This window comes from Anser cygnoides, chromosome 28 (genome assembly GCF_040182565.1).
Source record: "Anser cygnoides isolate HZ-2024a breed goose chromosome 28, Taihu_goose_T2T_genome, whole genome shotgun sequence".
Classification (NCBI taxonomy): Eukaryota; Metazoa; Chordata; class Aves; order Anseriformes; family Anatidae; genus Anser; species Anser cygnoides.
This window is the reverse complement of record NC_089900.1, coordinates 2,876,140-2,898,859: the sequence shown is the minus strand read 5'-3', so window position 1 is coordinate 2,898,859 and position 22,720 is coordinate 2,876,140. Positions and strand designations below refer to the sequence as shown.

General features: G+C 52.0%; 2 protein-coding genes across 2 annotated transcripts; one reads left to right on the top strand and one right to left on the bottom strand.

Moving 5' to 3' along the window:
• Positions 1–1,129: 1,129 nt before the first annotated feature.
• LOC136787304 (olfactory receptor 14C36-like) lies at positions 1,130–2,478 on the bottom strand. The gene has a single exon (XM_066984464.1). The coding sequence runs from the start codon at positions 2,383–2,385 to the stop codon at positions 1,426–1,428; it is 960 nt and encodes a 319-aa protein (XP_066840565.1). The 5' UTR covers positions 2,386–2,478; the 3' UTR covers positions 1,130–1,425.
• An 11,676-nt stretch (positions 2,479–14,154) lies between these two features.
• LOC136787234 (olfactory receptor 14A16-like) lies at positions 14,155–15,114 on the top strand. Its single transcript, XM_066984382.1, has one exon. It carries the CDS (start codon positions 14,155–14,157, stop codon positions 15,112–15,114), a length of 960 nt encoding a protein of 319 aa, XP_066840483.1.
• The last annotated feature ends 7,606 nt before the right edge of the window (positions 15,115–22,720 follow it).

The following is a 22,720-nucleotide window of genomic DNA, read 5'->3' as shown; positions in this document are numbered from 1 at the left end:
GACGTCACTGCAGAGGGGAGGGCGAGGGGCTGGCAGAGCCCCATTGAGGGGCTGGCTGTGGGTCCCCTCTGCTACAGCCACCTGACGGCGCGGGGCAGGCAGGAGGGCAGGCAGGGCTCGTGGCCGCCTTGCTCAGGACGAGCCCTGGGCGAGCTGGGTGAGAAATCTGTGCCTTAGCTCCAGCAAAAGCTCTTCTCTTTGCTCTTGACTTTTCTCGATAACACCACTTCCAGGTGAGCTCTGCCCTTGCTAAAACCATACCTCCACCTCCACCATAAATTTCTGTTTTGGAGCCTATCCTTGCTGTCACCCACGGATGGCTGCTTTGTGGACCCTGTCTGCACCCTGTCCCTGCAGCGTCCCAGCCCCACTGCCCCACACATGCTCCCACAGCCGTGCTGCCAAGGCACCGCACATGGCAGTGCACATTCAGGGCTGGGTCAAGATCCCCCCTGTTACAATCCCAATGGCACCCTCAGGATGCCTTCCTGCCATGGCCCTCCTGCCTTTGCAGCCTCCTCCAGCCCATGGCCTCTGCCCTGACCCAGCCACATCCCATGGGGGCCTCTGCAGGTCTGCAGGGCTCTGGGCCAGGACAGAGGCTGGACGTTCCCCCAACACAGACCCTGAGCACGGTTCTCCCACCTCCCTGATCTCTGCCCACCTCCCTGCCCTCATCCCAGTCCAGTGGCAGCAGCCCCAGGGCGGTGCCCACCACAGGCTGCTGCAGGGCTCTGGGCACTGCCACCACAGCCCCAGCCCCTCTGACGGGCACAGAAGCTCCTGGGGGCACAGAGGGCTCAGCCCCACAGATGGGACAACCATGGCACAAGCGTACAGAGGTCAGTGTCCCCTGCTGTGTCCCCTGCTCTCTTCTGCAACGGATCCCCAAGAGGCCTGCAGACCTTCCTGCTCAGAAGGCATCCTCAGCACAGCCCTGAAGATCTGCACATAGCTGATGGACTCTCCAGGCAGCTTCACATTTATGTCCTGGAGGATGTCCTCTGCCCTGCCCCATGTGGGACAATCATGCCTATGTACCTCAGTGACCATCTCTGCTGTCATTAGACACCAACATATTGCTCTTAAATCCTATGCTTGGTCTCTCCCAAATCCATGCAGCAACAGGCCTGCCGGGGAGCAAGTGCACAGCCCTGATTTTGGCACAAGCTGTGAAAGAAGAGTGAAGTGTTCAGACTGCACTATTAAGATCCTGTTTTATTAAGCAGATACTAAAACAGTCAGTGCTGACCTTCTGTAAGACACATTTATAGAGCCTCCAGAGTAAACAGAGCAGTGTCATTCCTCATTAGAAATGAGACATCTGCAAACATTTCTCTAAGAACATAATTGCTAATGATACTAAAGATAACAATGAAAATATACATATGAAACAAGGCTGAGGCCTTCATGGGGATAGGAAAGTCACTTGTGTAGAAAGAGGGAAAATCTATCACTACTCAGAAAGATCCATGAAATCATTTGTTTAATGGCACCCTTGAGCTCCTGGCTTCTCATGCTGTAGATGAGGGGGTTCAGTGTTGGGGGCATGACCGAGTACAGAACTGCCACCACCAGGTCAGAGGACGGGGAGGAGATGGAGGGGGGCTTTAGGTGGGCAAAAATGGCTGTGCTGAGAAAAAGAGAGACCACAGCCAGGTGAGGGAGGCACGTGGAAAAGGCTTTGTGCCATCCCTGCTCAGAGGGCATCCTTAGCACGGCCCTGAAGATCTGCACGTAGGAAAAAACAATGAAAACAAAACATCCAGATGTCAAACAAGCACTAAACAGAAGCACCCAAACTTCCCTGAGATAGGCATCTGTACAGGAGAGCTTGAGAATCTGGGGAATTTCACAGAAGAACTGGTTCAAGGCATTGCCTTGGCAGAGGGGCAGGGAAAATGTACTGGCAGTGTGCAGCAGAGCATAGAGAACCCCACTGCCCCAGGCAGCTGCTGCCATCTGGGCACAAGCTCTGCTGCCCAGGAGGCTCCCGTAGTGCAGGGGCTTGCAGATGGCAACGTAGCGGTCATAGGACATGATGGTGAGAACTGAAAATTCAGTTCCAATAAAGAAGACAAACAAAAAGACCTGTGCAGCATATCCTGCATAGGAGATGGCCCTGGTGTCCCAGAGGGAATTGGCCATGGCTTTGGGCAGAGTGGTGGAGATGCAGCCCAGGTCGAGGAGGGCGAGGTTGAGGAGGAAGAAGTACATGGGGGTGTGGAGGCGGTGGTCGCAGGCTACGGCGGTGAGGATGAGGCTGTTGCCCAGGACGGCAGCCAGGTAGATGCCCAGGAAGAGTGCGAAGTGCAGGAGCTGCAGCTCCCGCGTGTCTGCGAATGGCAGGAGGAGGAACTCGGTGATGGAGCTGCTGTTGGACATCTGATGCCTGTTGGGTATGGGGATCTGTACAGGTAGTAAAAGACAATGAAAAGTTAGGACAGGCTTCTCCAAGTGAAACCTATATCATTCCTTGTAGACCCTCCCCCTGCCATACTTAAAGGCTTTTCCTTTCTCTACTGGAATCTTTCATTCAGCTCCACGACATGAGCTTCATTTTTAAGGTTCAGTGCGCCATGAGGAGCAGGGGCCTTTGCTCCTGGGCTCTTGAGGGAATAAGTCCTTACTCAGTGCAATGAGTACACGGGAACATGGCAGCTGGGAAAGGTTTTATTTTCAAAGTTTATCAGATGAAATCCTTTCCTACACAGAAGGCCATGTCAGCATCTGCATTCCAGTGCTACAGAATGTAGTTGACAGAAAGGAGTTTTAGGGGCAATTTTTTCTACATATCCTTTTCCCTCTCTTCACGCCCAAGCAGTGTTCTCTACACTCAGAAATCCTGAGGATTTCTGCTGCACTCACCGTGAACGGTTGTGAGACCTGAGAGGCAAAGTATTCCCTTTGGCTCAGAGCAGGGTGAGGGGAGTTGGCTGGGCTTGTTCCCACCTGCCCTGAGTGTGCAGCTTTTGCAGATGGAGGACAATCACATTTCTGTTACCCAGAAAGACGCCAGACACTGCTGAGAGAGGAGGAATCCACTGCCAATTCCTCAATGCCCAGCCTTTGTCAAGGTACCTGAGCAAGGTCTCAGCACCACACCTCCTGCCCAGGACACCTAACGTTCATTTCACCAGCCCAATAGTACGTCCTTGCATTTAGCACCTCCTCTACTACGTATGCTTTCCAGATATTACAAACATACTATGGGAAAGATTTCTATCCTGCAGGGCAGCTCACAGCTCGAAAGACCAAGAGGGCAGCGACTTTTTTTTTAGGCGTGAGAGGAGGCTAGGAGGTAGGCTCACAGGAAGGGGTCTTTACTGAATGGAAAAATATGGAGTTTTCTGATGAATTAGCCCTGTGACAGGTTTTATGACTTACCTTCCTCTCATTCCTTGATCATATCCCTGATGACTGAAGGTTTTATTTCTGGGAGCTGTTTCCTTGTCTCAAGTGTTATTCCTGTTTCTGCTCACAGCCTCGACCCAATCTCTGTGCAGTAATCTTTGCCCTTCGGCGAATTCCTGTATGCAGGGGACTGGCTAGTTGCATGTGCATGTTTACAGGTGGAAAAGAACCTGTAGAAATGCCCGGATGGATTCAGCAAAGATGATGCTGTTGCTATCGATAGGAAGAGGAGAGGCTGAAGGCAGTTCCGGGGCAGCTCACAAACCTACTGATCATCAGTATCACAGTTCAGGAATCTCAGCAATGTGCTCATACTTGACAGCTCCTTTTCCATTTCTCCCTGTTTCCCGTCCCCATCCAGTAGAGTAGGTAACTGACAAGAGGGCAAAATATTCCTAATTGGACTTTTCCTGTGAAAAACTTAACTGGGAAATGCCACTGTGTGCTGTATACCTGTGAGCAGGCTGCCCCAGGCAGCAGCCTCCCGCCAGCAGCAGGACCCTGCCCTGCCGGGGGGCTCCTTCCACCCGCAGCTTCTCCCCGCAGCGCCCTGGGCAGCTCCCCGGGCAGGCTGAGTGCTGAGCCTGGCAGGCGGCAGAGGCCCTGCCCCGGCACACAGCCCCTGGGGCACAGCAGGGACCCTGCTCTGCACCACAGCCCTGGGCACCCCTGCCTGCACCCGCGGCTTCTCCTTCCTCCAGGAGCTGCGGCTGCATTGCCCTCCAGCCAGAGACTTACCGGGGTCAGGGCTGGCAAGTGTTCTCCCCCAGCGAGCTCTGTGCATCCTGCCACTTCTGCCTGCCTTTACCCACTCTGTCTCTGCAGGCAGTGCCCCCAGCCCTGCTGCGCTGGGCAGAGGAGCTGCTCCTGGGCAGAGCTGGCTCTCTGCAGCGCTGCCCGCTTGCCAGGAGCTCCCCTTGGGCCCAGGAGCCCGGCCCAGCTCAGCAGCACAGGCCCAGCCCAAGGCCTCCCTTGCTCTGCCCCCCACCAGGCTCCCTACCCATGGCCCTGGGGCTGCAGGGGAACCTGCTGGGAAACAGCCCAAAGGGATCCCTAGCGTTCCCTCCCTCCCCTGGGCACACACACTTGGCAGCAGGCTCATTTCACCTAACAGAAAACCAATTAAGTGTAACAATCAATCACATCTTCTTGTCCCGCTATCAGTTTGGGCATCCAGACAAAGTCAGGGAATCTTCTTCTTTATCCCCTGTTCAGGGAAGGGATTCTGCACAGTCAGTTGAGACATCTCATGATGGATTTTAGGACTGGGACCAAAAGGGAGCTCAGCTCACACCCATGCCTGCCCCAGACCCACAGGACCTGGGATTCCTCTGCCCTCCCTTTAATGTACACCACATGGGCACCTGCAGGTGAGCTCCTTGTCTCAGCTCCAACATCATTAATGGAGATGGAGGAAATCAGGGGGCTGCAAACACCTGGTGACATGTCAGGGGGCAGAGGGACGTGCAGGTATCTGCAAGCTCTCATGGAGGAACCCTGAGGGACAGGGCAGCACCTGGGGGCATCCCCTTGGAGGCTGGTGGGGAATGCCTTTGGCCAGCTGAAGTGACACCAAATGCACACATTTAGGACAACTAAACCTGTCCCTCCTCAGTAGGCTCAGGGCAGCCTGTAGAGGTATCCACCTGACCCAATGGAGAACTGTGCCACAGGGAGACCTGAGTCTCTCTCCCTCTTCTCCATCTGGTTTTCCCTCCATCTCCAGTGACTGTAACGGCACTTGTCTCACGGACATCCCTACATTGCCTAACCTCGTTCAGGGCAGCTGCTCCATGTAATAGCCAGTTCCAGGCCTGCAGTGCTACCTGAGATGCCAACGCTGCCCAGCACCACTGGAGCATGCAGCTGACACGGGCAGCACAGGACCCACAGGACAGCTCTGGCCATTCATAGCTGGTACTTAACGGGAATCCCTGATGGCATCTCCGACAGATCTGGTGCTTGTGAGCAAGTGACTGCTTCTCAGGGCTGCAGCAAGCCAAGGTCTGTTCCTCCTCTATCCAGTAGAGGCAGGCAGTGCATGGACATGAGGCAAATCACACCAGGGTTTCCACTTGTGTTTGCAAACACTGCTCCTGCTTCTCACCCCCATCCTTTATTCAAGACATAGCCCAGTGATTTTTTCTGTGTCCCTGGATCACAGGACGCCCATAGCCAAGGACTTTGGCAGCAGCCCCTTCTCCTGCCTGGAGATCAGCCCCAGCTCCAGCACTGGCCCTCAGGGCTGCACCAACACCACAAAAGGCCCTCTGCTGTCAGGGCAGCACAGCCCAGGCCTGTTTCCTTCTGGCCTCAGGAACACCAGGGCGTGCTCTGCTTCGGGCCCCTCATTTCATCCTCCCATGGCCATCTGCCATCCACGGCAGCAGGTCTCTGCTGTGAAGGAAAGCCTCTGCATGCCCATGCTTGGGCACAAGATCTGGGACAAGGCTGAGTTTGGCCCTTGTGCCACAGCTGAGGTGCTGCAGCCCAGATGTGCCCCAATGCCCTCAGCGTGGGGCACAGGCAGGAGGAGCTGGATCCCCGCCTGCTGTCCCAGGGCTGGGACATGGATGGAAGAGCTGCTGAGGTGTGGGGGGACAGGTCCCTCAGCTTGGGGTGCTGTGCTGGCTGGGTGCAGATTCTTCAGAAGAGACAAGTGGGGATGATCAACAGCGATTACGTTTGCCATTCCCTCGTGTACCACCTCTGCCTCCTGCATGGCAGACCGGGGGATGTTGCTGAGGCCTTCTCAGAGCACAGAGCCTTGTGGGACGTCCAGGGAGGAAGGCCCTGGCATGCACTGCAATTCCATCCATATAACACATCCTACTTCTCCAAGTGAGGGACATGCAGTGAAGAGGAGTTCAGGCACGGTGAGGGGCTGCTGCAGCCCAGGTGCCTTTGCTCCCATCTTTTGAAAAAAGCCCAGGCCCAGGACAAGCCTCAAACCCCATCTTCCTGGAAGGGCTTCCAAGATCAGAGGAGTGTTGGTGCAGGAGGACACTGGTGACTTCCCCAGTGCTCCACTTCCAATATCCAATGGCCTTTGTCACCATTTGGAGATGTTCCTGGTGGATTTGTCAAGATCCTGTGGAAAAGAACTGGGCAGAAGGGAGTTGAGAGTTTCTCAGGACAAGAAGGGAAATCTCTCGTCTCTCTCCCGAGCTGCGCCGTCTCCTTGCTGCTGACCTCATAGGCTTTCAAATGACACGTCCTGATGTCACAGGGGGATGGATGCACTGCATCACCAGGATATCGTCACTGGAGCAGCGGCAGTGCCGGCACTTCCCTGCAAGGCCTGGTCCCTGCTGGGCGCTGCTTGGGTGCTCCCCACCGCTGTCCTTCTGTGGCCAGGTGTGGGGTCAGCAGGCAGCAAGGTTGCACTGGGCGACCCTCGCTGACGGGCGGAGGAGCAGGGGCACCTCACAGAGGAGTTGTGGCTGAGGAGCCAGGGCGGGCATCCCTTGTCGTGAGCTGAGGGCCAGCAGCAAGCGAGATGGAGGGCTGCTGGAGGGTGACCATCACCTCTGAACTGACTTCCATGTTTCCAGTGCTCCTGCAGCTCTCCCCCAAAGGTGAGGGTGTCAGGAGCCCCTTCCCAAGGGGTGTCCCAGGGGCTGTCAGCTGTCCAGAGCTCCAAGTCCAGGGCTTTGGGAGGAGGCTGGATAGGGCTGATGGCTGCTGCAAGAGCCCTGCCCGAGTGTCCCTCTGGGCTCAGGAGACAATGTGGCAGTCAGGATTCCTGGGTCCTGATGCTAGGGCTGCCCTGAGCCCCAGGGCTCCTCTGGGCATGGCTCAGACTTCTCCTGACGGGGACAATCCAGAGCCAGGTTTCCCTGGGAGCTGGTGCCTCTTTGGAATCTGTCTCTGGGAGGAAAGACCTCTGGTGTCCCAGAGCCTGGTGTGGCCTGCAGCTCCCCCAGGCCTCTCAGGGATGTGCCAGAAATGACTGAGTTGGAAATCAAGCCTTCCTCTTCTACTGCTCTCCTTCAGGGGAACCTCTGTTCCTTCCCTCCTGTGCCACCAGGCTGGCAGAGCATGTCCTGGATGCTCAGATGCCATCCCTGGATGGCCACAGTCCTGGTGCTGAACCCTTTCCATCTCCATTACTGTGGTGGTGTTATCCAGCTACGCAGGTGAACTCCACAGCAACTGCTCTTTCACTTCCAACCTACAGGATCTGTGGGAACAGTGTGAAGCTGAGGCAGGGGAAGTTTAGGCTGGACATTGGGAAGAGGTTCTTCACCGGGAGGGTGGTCACACACTGGAACAGGCTTCCCAGTGAAGTAGTCACTGCACCAAGCCTGTCTGAATTTAAGAAGAAATTGGACTGTGCACTTAGTCACATGGTCTAAACTTTTGGGCAGACCTGTGCGGTGCCAGGAGTTGGACTTAATGATCCTTATGGGTCCCTTCCAACTCGGGGTATTCTCTGATTCTATGATTCTACGATTCTACAAGAAATAGGGGGAGAAAATACAATGAAAAGACCTCAGGGGTTGAGGCAGAGCACGAGGTCACCCACCAAATACCACCATGGGCACCAATTATCATCACGGACAAGACAGACTTAGCATAGGCAGATTAATAGAATGTATTGCCTATTACCAGTGGACTACAACCAGCAGGAACCACAAGCAAACTAAAAACACCATTCCCCCCATCCAGCCTCTTGTAACTCCTTCCCCTGAGTGGTACAGGGGAATGGGAATTGCAGTCAGTCCATGACACTTGTCTCCACCGCTCCTTGACAATCCATCTCTGCCCTCTCTGGGTCTCTCCTGTGGGATGCCCTCCTTCCTGAATGGGTCCTGCGTGGGGCCCAAAGGGTTGAGATAAGAACAGATATGACCAGATCATGTTAAAATAAAATGGTTACAAGCATTATATCTGCTTCATAGCTGCTGACCACAAGGTGTATTTTTTTATTTATTTTTTAATCTCGGTGTAGTAGTTGTGTTTCGCCTCAGAATTCTGTTAGATAGCACATTACGTACTCGGTGTATTCCCTGTCGTGCTGGGGGCTTTCTGGGGGCTGGTTTCTGGTTATTAGTTTACTCTACCGGGTAACGCTGCCTCATGTTATGATGAAATTGCTGGTCATGAGACTAATCTGGTAGATGTACTCAGCATTGCTGTCACCTCCATACTTGAGGAACCATCTCCCAGAAACTATTCATAATTAACAGTCTTTACCTTTTCTCCTTGGGGAGACAATCTATGGGAGGGATGAGGGGGGACACTTCTTCTCCCCAATTCTTCCCTCTCCCTTTCTCCTTCACCTCCCCCTTTCTCCTCCAGGCTAGTTACAATAGCTCTTCAAAACTTTCAATATCCTTGGGATGTTCAAACCAACTTCTTCTTATTCTTATTTCTCCTGAATGTGTTTCAGGTTTTGTTTAAGGTTAGGGTAACCTATTTCTAGAATGCCACACAGGGATGTGCCTTGAGGCAGGATAATTATGAGTGGCAGGGAATGTGGGAGGATATGGGCAGGCACCTAGAACTGTAGGCACCTGCAATGCTTTGTTACTTCACCCATGAACAAGTGCAGAATCCTAAAAGAAAAAATCACAGAATGCTTGAAAAAGGAGTGTCATCACCCTGGCAATTCCAAAGAGACAGAAATCACTGCAAAGTGCTGGGGCTTGGCCTTTGCTTACTGAGTTGCAATCTACACAACTCCAAGCCCTGCGACTGGGCCACAGAACGAAACTGTGTCTGTATCAGTCATACGTATACATGAGAAAAAAACAAAATCAGCTTGTTTAGCAAGGAAAGAAGCTCCTACTCATACAGGGAAGGAGGAAGAAGAAGATGAGGCAGGCTACTCCCAAGCAGGGCCGTCAGAGGAACAGGTGGATGAAGAGTGAGATATCATAAAATCATCAGTAAGCACCTGATCACTGTTCCTTGGGGAGCTGTGAGATGTGCGAAAAGATTTCATCCATCATCTAGGCCAGCACATTGTCACCTGGCTGATCTGATACTGGGATAACAGGGCCAGTAGCCTGGAATTAGAGGACAGGGAAGACAAGCAGCTGGGATCCCTCCCCAGGGAAGGGGGCATTGACAAAGCAGTTGGAAAGGGGGCACAAATCCTCACTCTCTTGAGGCAACTCCTGTCAGGTGTAAAGGAAAGGTATCCCTTCAAGGAAGATGTTGTATGCCACATAGGCAAATGGACCACTAGGGAGAGAGGCAGCCCATATCTGGTGGAATTGGCCATGCTGGAGGTGATTTATGGTGGTTTATGCACATTAAACAGTTTTCTACCTTGCCCGGTCCCTCACAGGATCCTACTGTTGTGGGGTTGCTCAGGGTCGAATTGCCATTAGCAATCCAAATGGTGCACCAGTGGCAATATGGCACTATCCGAGACTCCCTGATTACCATATATATGCTGCTTCATTACTGGAGAGCCAAGGACTGATCAGCAAAACTCGCTCACCCTTTAATAATCCCATAGGGTCAGTGCAAATGTCTAATGGAGAGCTGCAACTAACAGTGGAGTACTGTGTCTAGAATGAAGTCACACCAGATTCAGTAGGTCATCTATAGTCTTCTCTCCTTACAGTCTTAGCTCTAAGAGCAGTTAAATGATCCCTTACAGTATCTGAATGCTGCTGTCCGATCCCTTCCTGGGATCATAAGGAACCAGTACCCCCAGGCCAGAACACTCTCCCTGTACCCGTGGATGCACGCCCTAAGGTCCCATGAACTGTTACGGGTGTAGTTTGCAAAGTAACCACTGATTTTGTCCCCACCCACCACCTGTTGTACCCCTGCAGAGTCCTGCCTCAAGGCACAAAGGGCAGGGAGACCTTGCTGGTGAGAGCTGAGGCCCTGTGGTTATGTCTGAGACACAACAGCCATTACAGCCAAGGGGCATGTAGAAGACGAAGAAAATGGTTTAGCTCTCCCTGTGACACATGACTCCTTTTGCTCTTCCCACAGCCTCTTCAGGCTGCCCTGCACATAAGGAGTAGGGACAGGTTCAGTTGTCCTACATGTGGCATCTGCTGCCATTTCAGTTACCCAAAGGAATGCCTCCAGCTGACTCTCAGAGGATCAACCTCAAATTTCACCAGATGTTTGCATCTGAACAGCTCCTGCCTGTCCTCCATCTCCACTAAGGAGCTATTGTGGCTCAGTAATTCGCATTAAGCTGCCTATGTTGTGGACACCTGAACTGAGGCCGGAGGAATCCCAGGTCCTGTGAGTCTGTGGCAGACATGGGAGGGAGCTGAGACCCCTTCCAACCCCAGGAATAACAAGCAGCATGAGATGCCTCGACTGACTCTGCTGAATTCCTTCCTCAAGTGGGATGAAGGAGATCAGTCCCTGACCATGACTTCATGTCCAAACTGATACTGGGACAACAAGATGTGATTGATTGTTACACTTAATTGGTTTTCTGTAAGGAGAAATCAGCATGCTCTCAAGAAGTGTGTGTGCCCAGGGGAGGGAGTGTGTGTGCCCAGGGATCCCTTCAGGCTGTTTCCCAGCAGGTTCCCCTGCAGCCCCAGGGCCATGTGCAGGGAGCCTGGTGGGGGGCAGAGCAAGGGAGGCCTTGGGCTGGGCCTGTGCTGCTGAGCTGGGCCGGGCTCCTGGGCCCAAGGGGAGCTCCTGGCAAGCGGGCAGCGCTGCAGAGAGCCAGCTCTGCCCAGGAGCAGCTCCCTGCCCAGCGCAGCAGGGCTGGGGGCACTGCCTGCAGAGACAGAGTGGGTAAAGGCAGGCAGAAGTGGCAGGATGCACAGAGCTCGCTGGGGGAGAACACTTGCCAACTGTCTTGGGCAGAGTGACCACGAAATGGTAGAGTTCTCTATTCTTGGCGAGGCCAGGAAGGGGACCAGTAAAACTGCTGTATTGGACTTCCGGAGGGCTGACTTTGAGCTGCTCAGGACGCTGGTTGGCCGAGTCCCTTGGGAGGCGGTTCTGAAGGGCAGAGGAGTCCAGGAAGGCTGGGCGCTCCTCAAGAAGGAAATCGTGATGGCACAGGAGCGGTCCGTCCCCACGTGTCCAAAGACGAGCCGGCGTGGAAGAAGACCGGCCTGGCTCAACAGAGAGTTGCAGCTTGTGCTTAGCAGAAAAAAGAGGGTTTATAATCTTTGGAAAAAAGGGCGGGCCACTGAGGAGGACTACAAGGATGTAGCGAGGCTGTGCAGGGAGAAAATTAGAAAGGCCAAAGCTCATTTGGAGCTCAACCTGGCTACTGCTGTTAAAGACAACAAAAAATCCTTTTACAAATATATCAACGCGAAACGGAGGACTAAGGAGAATCTCCATCCTTTACTGGATGCGAGGGGAAACCTAGTTACTAAGGATGAGGAAAAGGCTGAGGTGCTTAATGCCGCCTTTGCCTCAGTCTTTAGCGGCAATACCGGTCGTTCTCTGGATACCCAGTGCCTTGAGCTGGTGGAAGGGGATGGGGAGCAGGACGTGGCCTTCGCTATCCATGAGGAAATGGTTGGCGACCTGCTACGGAGCTTGGATGTGCGCAAGTCGATGGGGCCGGATGGGATGCACCCGAGGGTACTGAAAGAACTGGCGGAGGAGCTGGCCGAGCCGCTTTCCATCATTTATCGGCAGTCCTGGCTATCGGGGGAGGTCCCAGTTGACTGGCGGCTAGCCAATGTGACGCCCATCTATAAGAAGGGCCGCAGGGCAGACCCGGGGAACTATAGGCCTGTCAGTTTGACCTCAGTGCCAGGAAAGCTCATGGAGCAGATTATCTTGAGGGTCATCACGCGGCACTTGCAGGGCAAGCAGGCGATCAGGCCCAGTCAGCATGGGTTTATGAAAGGCAGGTCCTGCTTGACGAACCTGATCTCCTTCTATGACCAAGTGACGCGCTTGGTGGATGAGGGAAAGGCTGTGGATGTGGTTTACCTTGACCTCAGTAAGGCTTTTGACACAGTTCCCCACAACATTCTCCTCAAGAAACTGGCTGCTCGGGGCTTGGACTGGTGTACGCTTCGCTGGGTTAGAAACTGGCTGGATGGCCGGGCTCAGAGAGTTGTGGTGAATGGAGTCAAATCTGGTTGGAGGCCGGTCACTAGTGGTGTCCCCCAGGGCTCGGTACTGGGGCCGGTCCTCTTTAATATCTTTATCGATGATCTGGATGAGGGCGTCCAGTGCACCCTCAGTAAGTTTGCAGATGACACCAAGCTAAGTGCGTGTGTCGATCTGCTCGAGGGCAGGAAGGCTCTGCAGGAGGATCTGGATAGGCTGGAGCGATGGGCTGAGGTCAACTGTATGAAGTTCAACAAGGCCAAGTGCCGGGTCCTGCACCTGAGGCGCAACAACCCCAAGCAGAGCTACAGGCTGGGAGATGAGTGGCTGGAAAGCTGCCTGGCCGAGAGGGACCTGGGAGTATTGGTTGATAGTCGGCTGAATATGAGCCAGCAGTGTGCCCAGGTGGCCAAGAAGGCCAACAGCATCCTGGCCTGCATAAGAAGCAGTGTGGCCAGCAGGTCTAGGGAAGTGATTGTGCCCCTGTACTCGGCTCTGGTGAGGCCGCACCTCGAGTACTGTGTTCAGTTTTGGGCCCCTCGCTACAGGAAGGACATGGACGTGCTCGAGCGAGTCCAGAGAAGGGCGACCAAGCTGGTGAGGGGTCTGGAGAACAAGTCTTATGAGGAGTGGCTGGGGGAGCTGGGCTTGTTCAGCCTGGAGAAGAGGAGGCTCAGGGGCGACCTTATCTCTCTCTACAGTTACCTTAAAGGAGGCTGTAAAGAGGTGGGGGTTGGTCTGTTCTCCTACGTGCCTGGTGACAGGACGAGGGGGAATGGGCGAAAGTTGCGACAGGGGAGTTTTAGGTTGGATGTTAGGAAGTACTTCTTTACCGAAAGGGTTATTAAGCATTGGAATGGGCTGCCCAGGGAGGTGGTGGAGTCACCATCCCTGGAGGTCTTTAAAAGACGTTTAGATGTAGAGCTTAGCGATATGGTTTAGTGGAGTACTTAGTGTTAGGTCGGAGGTTGGACTCGATGATCTTGAGGTCTCTTCCAACCTAGAAATCTGTGATACTGTAACATTAGCCCCTTGGCTGCCCAGTCTTCAGGACAAGAGGTCACCCCAAATGCCCAGCTCTCACTCTCATTCTTGGCTTCTTCAGCAGAAGCAATGGGGCATTTCTTTGTGTTTCCCCTCCCATCCATCCTGCCCTTACTATTCTCCTCAGACTCTGGGCAGTGGGATTAAAGCCAGATTTCAAACAGCAGAGTACTGAGTCCTGCTCTGGAGGTGTATCCCTGGGAGCAAAGTGCCCAAGTTGTTCTAGCCAATATGGCTCTGGGCACTGTGGTGCGTAGGGCTGGGAAATGAGCTGGCTCTATTCAGGTCACTCTGGTTTAAGGACATCCAGCGGTGTCCCTGGGGTTATCCTGCTGGAGGATGTTGAACAGCCTGTCTGTATTACAGGTGCACAGCATCTGAACCAAACTATGAGTTTCAGAATGGGTCACCAGCTTTCCCAGGTACCCACTGCTGCAAAGCAGGGCTGAGTCCGATGGAGCTCATGGGCAGAGGCCGTGGCTCCAAACAGTGCTCAGCCAACACGAACCAGAGCTCTAGCCAGAGAAGAGAATGAAACTGCTGCTGAGAATGCGTTTGTGTAGGTGAGTGAGAAAGGAAGAGTGTTGCTGAAAGTACAGAGCTTTGCTCAGAGAAGCCTGCCCTAAATTCTCTGTGTCCTTTTGTCTTTGGACAGGCTCCGAGGCCAAGAGGCAGCACATGTCCAACAGCAGCTCTGTGAGCAAGTTCCTCCTCCTGCCATTCGCAGACACGCGGGAGCTGCAGCTCCTGCACTTCGCGCTCTTCCTGGCCATCTACCTGGCTGCCCTCCTGGGCAACGGCCTCATCCTCACCGCCGTAGCCTGCGACCACCGCCTCCACACCCCCATGTACTTCTTCCTCCTCAACCTCGCCCTCCTCGACCTGGGCTGCATCTCCACCACTCTCCCCAAAGCCATGGCCAATGCCCTTCATGATACCAGGGCCATTTCCTATGCGGGGTGTGCTGCACAGGTCTTTGTTTTTCTCTTCTTGATATCAGCAGAGTATTTCCTTCTCACCGTCATGTCCTACGACCGCTATGTTGCCATCTGCAAGCCCCTGCACTACGGGAGCCTCCTGGGCAGCAGAGCTTGTGCCCAGATGGCAGCAGCTGCCTGGGGCAGTGGGTTGCTCAATGCTCTGTTGCACACTGCCAATACATTTTCCCTGCCCCTCTGCCAAGGCAATGCTGTGGACCAGTTCTTCTGTGAAATCCCCCAGATCATGCAGATATCCTGTGCACGCTCCTACCTGAAGAGTTTTTGGGTAGTTGTGACTGGTGTCTGTTTAGCATCTGTCTGTTTTGTTTTCATTGTTTTTTCCTATGTGCAGATTTTCAGGGCTGTGCTGAGGATGCCCTCTGAGCAGGGCCGGCACAAAGCCTTCTCCACCTGCCTCCCCCACCTCTTTGTGGTCTCCCTGTTTATCAGCATAGGCTTTTTTGCTTACCTGAAGCCCCCCTCCATTTCCTCCCCATCCCTGAACCTGGCGGTGGCAGTTCTATACTCGGTGATACCTCCAACATTGAACCCCCTCATCTATAGCATGAGGAACCAGGAGCTCAAGTGGGCTATTAGGAAAGTGATTTCATGGACGTTTCTGAATAGTGACAAACTTCCCCTCTTTTTCCAGAAATGACTTAACTTGGTACCTCCCCTCAGGCCTGGTCCTTCTTTCATTATCATTATTGTTATTCTTATCTTTGGTATCATTTGCATTTATTATGCTCTTAGAGTAATATTTCTTTTTCATCCTACTTCTGCTGAGGAGCGACACTGCTTTGTTTGCTCTTGAGGCTCTGCAAATATGTGTCTAACAGAAGGTCAGAGCTGACTCTTCCATAGCATCTAATAAAATAATAAAACGGGATCTCCACAGTGCACTGTCTGAGGCCTTGGCTCTTTTTTCAAGGTTGTTGCCAAGCTTTCCCGAAGCTTGTGCCACTTTCCATCACCTATCAGACGCTCTCCATCATCTGTCAGTGGTCATGGTCATCCAGAGAGGTCCCAGATGACTGGAGACTTGCTAATGTGAAGCCCATCTACAAGAAGGTTTGTAAGGAGGACCCGGGGAATTACAGGCCTGTCAGCCTCACCTCAGCGCCAGGAAAGGTGATGGAACAGATCATCTTGAATGCAGTCACACAACGTATGTGGGACAACCTGGGGACCAGGCCCAGTCAGCATGGGTTCATGAAAGGGGGGTCCTGCCTGACCAACCTCATCTCCTTCTATGTCTGGGTGACTTGCGTGGTGGATGAGGGAAATCATGTTGATGCAGTCCACCTAGACTTCAGCAAGGCCTTTGACACGGTCTCCCATAGTATCCTCCTGGAGGAGTTGGCAGCCCATGGCTTGGACAGGTACACTCTTTGCTGAGTTAAAATCTGGCTGGATGGCTGGGCCCAGAGAGTAGTGGTGAACGGAGTGAAATCCAGCTGGTGACCGGTCACTAGTGGTGTTCCACAGGGGTTGGGTTTGGGGCCCATCCTCTTTAACATCTTTATTGATAATTTGGATGAGGGAATTGAGTGCACCCTCAGTAAGTCTGCAGATGACAACAAGTTGGGGGGAAGTGTCGATTTGCTGGAGGATAGGAAGGCCCTGTAGAGGGACCTGGACATGTTGGATCGATGGGCAGAGGCCAATGGGATGAGGTTCACCATGGCTAAGTGCCGCGTCCTGCCCTGTGGCCACAACAACCCCATGCAGTGCTACAGGCTTGGGGCAGACTGGCTGGAAAGCTGTGCAGAGGAAAAGGTTGGATGTAGTACTTAGGGACCTGGTTTAGTGGGGGATATGTCCCTCAGAAAATGTCCCTCAGTCCTAAGACCCAGGAAAGCTTCTTCTTTCATCAGGAACCTGGAGAAATTCTCTCAGAATTTCCAAGACTCTTGTGCACACAGGCAAATACACACAGGGCATGGACACAGCCGACCACACACAGACCAGCTCCAACAGGGAACAGCACCTTCACAGCCACCACACCACCAGCAGCACACACAGAGCCATGAGCAACACACCTGGCCCCATCCCATTCCTCACCTCAGCCTGATCTGCTCTGAAGGTCACCAGTGCTCCACGCATCCCCAGCAGCAATTACCCATGGGTGCAGACGCACACATGGCTATGTGGTTCCATGATTGTATGATTCACCCCCAACACACCCAGGAGTGGGCACACTCACACAGCAAATAGCCAGCAACAGAGTTGAATAAGAAGGCAGGACAGTGATCAGGCTCAGGGCCTGAGCAGACCAGCCCTGACCAGCCCCATATCCACATGCAGCTGGCCCCTTGCATCCCTCTCCCCTCTTCTTCCACAGGATTCTTCCTCCTCGAGACACTTTAATCCCTTCCTTTCTTACATGCAGTGCCCTGCTCAATTACCAGTGCTCACCAATCACATTTTCCCCCACTGATCCCTAGTTTGCTATACCTGTATCCGCATTTGGTAATTCAGATACCATTGCCTACATCATCTGGGCCTCTAACAGGCAGGAGAGGTCGACATGTCACAGATTTGCTCTGCGGCAGGAGTGAGGGGTGCCATGAACAGTCCTGAGCAGGGAGTGTTTTATGGTAAATGTGCTCAAGGCAGGACAGAAAATCGTCGTTTTATGGCTGTAGGCCTGAGTATTGCCTCCATTTTTTTAACCATTACAAACATTTCACTTCAATCAGCACACTTCAATCAACTGAAATGACTGAACACTTCTAATACAATGCTTGAATTGTCTCATGACATTTTTTTTTCTTGAATGTTTATTACAGCAAAAGAAAAAAATACCAATCTTCCCCTGTACTTGCATTGCCAGAACTCTGTCTCTTATGCACCGCGCTTCATCTCCCCAGTCTTTCTGGTATTTCCACCTGGCTTTATGAAACAGACCATGTTGGAAGTCACTTTTCCAGCAGACTCTCTGGACATGTGCAGTTTCCATTCTTCTCCAGATTCCCCTCCCCTTACTCTTTGATCATTCAGATACCTCTCACCTACACAGTTGGTTCTCAGAACTTGAGGGATCTCAAGCTTGCCCATATTTCAGTTTTCTATCTCATCATCCCTACAGCCAACTCTGTAATTGCATTTCTATTCATCATTTCCTACCTATGTCAAACATTTATGTATAGTCATCCCTTGTGGAAGTTGCACCTCATTGGAGGCAACTTGGATTTGGCTCACAGTTGGGGACTGTGGGGTTTGCTTCTTTGTTGTAAAATGTTAATAACAACGACATCAAAAACTGTGCCTGTGAGCAGCCAGTTGTCTGAGGAAAGGAGGTGGGACTTGGTGCAAAGAAGCTATAACAACTGTGGACTTAACAGCTATAAGAGCTGTGGACTATAACAGCTATAACAGCTACAACAGCTGTGAACTTAAGTGGAGAAGTTTGGTGTAAGGCAAAGTGATGCAAGTCCCAGGTGCCTGATGAGGGAAATGCTGGGGATGGAGAGGTGAGCAGCAAGGTTGTCCATAGGTTGTCCATACAGCAGCAAGGTTGTCCATACAGTCTAGGACTTCAAGGGACTGCTTTTCCACTTATACAGATCTCCTTAGGAGGCACATTGGATCCATGACAACTAGAGAATAATGCTATCAGTTCTTCTGAAAACTCTAAACTAATGGAAACTAACCTTAAATAAGGAAAATGCTCTTAGTGAAGTGGTCATTGAAAACTTCCTCTTTAAACTGCATTCTTGAAACCTCACTAATTAATTGTACAAGTCTGGAAGACTGAATGAAAATGACTGAATTGTAATGAGCCCCATGGTGCATTTGGTGCTGAGTCCATAAACTTCAGGTAGTGATAAGAGAATGATGTAACTGCAGGAGAAGTTAAAGTCAGATGGAAACTTAGAAGTGTCTAGGAGTATTAATGGGCCCCAGTGAGGTTCATTACTGACAAAGCCTCCCCATGGACTTGTTAGAGCAGACAATGGGAGGCCATGATTGCAGGTAGGCAAAGGCACTGGGCAGGAGACTCTGATGCTGAGTAAAGGCCTTGGTTTGTTTGGTGAAGCACAAAGGCTAAAGCCTTGTCCACAGCCCCTGGGAAGGGAGGCCCTGACCCTCACCCATGGCTCAGGGCTCTTCCTGGGGCAGTGGGATGAGGGGTGTGTGATGCTGCGTGAAGGACAATGCTATGACACCTCCTGGCCTCCCCACTGGGTTGCAAGGAGGCAACAAGGCCCCAATGTCATGAGCACAGTATGTCTCCTCATGAGCCTCAGTAGCAGAGACAATTGCCATCGGCAGGGGGACAAAGCTCTTGGTTCTGCTGGGGCCTTCCAGCCTTGCCAGTGCTCTCGGTCTTCTCCACCACAGGCTGTCCTGCGCTGTCTTATCCCTTCCCACTTTTCCCTGAAAGCTGTAGGCACCCACCTTGCTTCTCCACCTTGCTCTCATCCAGGCATTTCCTTACTTTCACTGATGTCTCCCCACCCTCCATGGCAGTTGCTTGAAACACAATAGCATGGGCTGACCACAGGCTCCTTCTGGGTGACCTCTGACACCACAGCACTACCCTTTCAGTGACATTTCCTCCTCCTCATGCCCAGTCTTAAACTTCCAAGAAGCACATTGCAGCAGCTTTTACTCTCTCCTGCTGTTTCCCACCACCAGAGAAAGCTCCATCATCCACAAACTACTTTTTTAGCAGATGTCCCAAGCCATCAGCCTTCTGGAGCCCTATGGCCTGACGAGACAGAAGAAACCTCACCATGGTCTTCCAAGCCATATACCTGCTGCTGGTCTTTCAGCCTCTCAGGTAGACGTGACCAAGTTTTGTTCCTTTTGCTGTCCCACCATGTGCTCAGGCAGAAGGGATGTTATAACTCACACCAAGGCCTCTTCCTGCATGGGGCCTATCAGGCTCTCAGACAGAGGGCATCTCACAATCAGTGTGCCAAGCAGGTGCCTTCTGCTGCCTTATCAGGGATGCTGGCAGGTGTAAGCCAGAAAGCACAGGTCTCAGCCAGGAGGCTGATTCAAAGATCAGAAATCCAATTTCTTTAAGTGATTTATTCTTTATTGACGGCGCCGGATGCACGGGGGATCTTTCCGCCTATCGTGCATCCCGAAGTGAAAAGCCGTCCCAAATTTATACATCACAGTGATTAATATTTTATTAACGCCTATACATATTCATTATCTAACCCCGCCTACTCTCGCTTCTCATGCTAATCAGTTTTTTGTGTCCTGCGCCTGCGCAGATCCTCTCAGTGGTCTTGGGCAGGGGTCGTCGAGCTGTGGTCGGTGGTCTCAGAGAGGAAGGCCATAAGTCTTCCTCACAGTGTACTTTTCACCCTTGGTCAGGATTCTGCTGAGTTAGCTTTCTTCCTAACCGCAAGGACTGTTTTTTCTTCGAATCTTCTGCTCATTATTTTCTTATCTTGGATTCCAATGTCTTGTTCGAGATATATTGCCCGTATATGTCCTATTTCGAGATACATTGTCCGTACATCTGTTTCCTGCCCTACACCTAATGTTCTGTTCTCCTTTAATAGTTACATTCTTAACCCTTTCTTATCTGGAATCGCCTCAGCTTCCCTAATCAAGGCAAGGGCTGACACATCAGCTGCTTCAGGAAGCAGTCACCTCATAGGCCCTGTCCCCAGCCATGTTACTGCTGCTGGCCTGTCAGCTCCAGAGACTGAATTGACCAGATGCTTCCTACTGGTTGTTAAGTTTCTGAGGCACAACAGACCACATAAGAACACATTCACCCAGCACTCGCCTTGTGGGCCAGGACCTGAGGACACAAAAAGTAAGCTTTTTAAATGAAATTTATCCATCAAATTTTCTAACACTTCTTTAAATATGGAAACAGTCTTCACAGGATCTACTGTGTTTTTAGTAACACACGATATATCTGTACCTCTGCCTCTCTCTCTTTTCTTCTTCCTCTCCCTATTATGTCTTCAGAGAGCTCTCCAATGGAAAGAGTCATTGAATCACAAAATAACTCATGTTGGAAGAGACCCCTGAATGGCATCCTCTTCACCTGTCCTGCTCAAGGCAAACTAAACCAGATGAGGTAGCTAAAGGGCTCCTCTGAGCTTGGCACCATCCAGAAAGGATCTGAAAGTGTGTTCCATCCTGTAATTCAGAGAGTTAATAACGACATTCAGCAGTGTTGGCCCAAGTACTGCTCACTGAGGGATGGTGCTAGGAACTGCCTGACAGGAGAACTTTCCATCACAGACGACAACTGGGCCTGAGTGTCCAGCCAAATTCCCACCCACAGCCTCATCCATTTGTTAAGTCCACATAGCACCAATCAGGCTGTAAGTAGTCTCCAGGAGACAATGTCAACAGCCTTGCTAAAGTGCAGGTAGACAGCGTCCCTTTCTTTTCCCTCACCTATGGGTTCTGCAATCCCATTTTTGTCCTTCAAGTGCCCGGAGGTAGCTGTGGAAAAACTTGCCCCATCACCTTCCCAGGGATGGAGGTGAGGCTGACCAGCCTTAATTCTTCCCACCCTCTTTTTTCCTCTTCTGGAAGGCAGGTCTGATGTCATTCCAAGTCTCCAAAAAGCTTTCTGGTCCCCCTGGCACATTTGCTGACACAGTCCAGGAAGGCAGGGGAGGGTGGTGCAGGAGACAGGCAAGAACACACAAGTCCTACCCTTGTACACCCAAAGGCAGGGCATTGCAGTGGTTGTGGTGTCCCTCTGGCTCCTGCTGCCTCTCCCAGATTCTGCGAGGCACCTCAGCCCTGCAGTGCATGACCCTGCTCTGCACTTCTCTCAGATACCCCATGGCATGAGGAATGGACACAGGGAGAGGGCATTTGTGCTCACTCATGTTCACCTCACATGCACATGCACACAATGTGCACACTGAAGCCTCATCTGTACAGGGCACACATATGGACTTCTGACTTATCCATTAAGTGTCCCATTAAGTGTGGGGGAGTAAACCACCTCTCTGAGCTGCGTTGAGAGCCAAAAAAAGTCACCCAAGAAGTAACCAGGATAATAATCACCCCTTATTCTGTACCGTTTATACCATGACAGGTTCCAGACTTTCCAATATGTCTTCATTAATCAACACCCTGCAATTTGAACACGGATATCATTCCCTTAGTCTATGGGCCACCTCCCAGAAATGTCCATATTAATCAAATGTTCAGTGAATCCATTTAGTTCATGAATTGGTTTCTATCTGTTGTTGTGGCCTCACAGGACAGGAGAAGGCAGTTTGGCCCACACTGGCCAAAGGGATATCCCGTACCACATGATGTGATGCTAAGCAAGAATACTGGGGAAATCGGCCAGGGGTGTCTGGGCATTGGTCAGCAGGAGGTGAGCAATAGCATTCTGCATCACTTTGTTTTTCCCCCCCCCTTTGTTAAAAAACACTTGTTTGTTACACCAACAAGTACCTGCACTTTTACCGTTTTCAGTCCTCTGCCCTATTGTGCTGGGGCAGGGGATTTGAGCCAATAGCTGTGTGGTGCTTATCTGCCTGCTGGGTTAAACCACAGCACAGACCAGGCTGCAGAATCTGACCCTGCAATGAACTCCTCCCCTCACCCCTGCTCCAGCCTGGGCTCATCCACTGGCCACAGTCCCTTAGAGCTGTAACTGTTCCAACACATCCTTATCCACAGTCCCTTCAAAGCTCTACCTACTGTGCGTGGACTTACCAACAGCCATAGACGGTTGCAGGTGTGCCTTCAGAGGTGTGGACTTATCCATGTGCCACACTCTCTTCAGAGGTGTACCTGCTCTAGTGTGGCCTTTTCCATTCCAGAAGGATTATGTCGAGTTCAGGGCGGCAATGTAGAGACTCAATCCAATGACAATTCAAGCAAATGTGGGGCTGGGACATACTGGCTGATAGAGTTCCAATAGGGTGAGGTTTTGGAAGAAGCCTGATGTGTCGTGGGGAAACCACAGGTATTGGTAAATCCTCAGGAAAACACAGGTTTGTGTTTGAAGCCAAAGCTAGTAAGGATGGAGAGAAATTAGGAGAGCTTTGGCAATCATGGGGTCAGAGTGAGGTGGGAATGTGAGTGCGTGGTAAAAGTGTGCAGGGATGCAAGCACAGATACAGGAAAATGTAGGACAGGATGTGGAGGGGCATGGGAGAGGGCCATTGTGGAGCAACCTATTCCAGTGCTCTGTCACCCTTACAGTAAAGAAATGTTTTCTCATATTCAGCTGGAACTTCCTGTGTGTCAGTTTGTGCCTCTTGCCTCTTGTCGTGTTGCTGGGCACCGCTGAAAAGAGTCCGGCC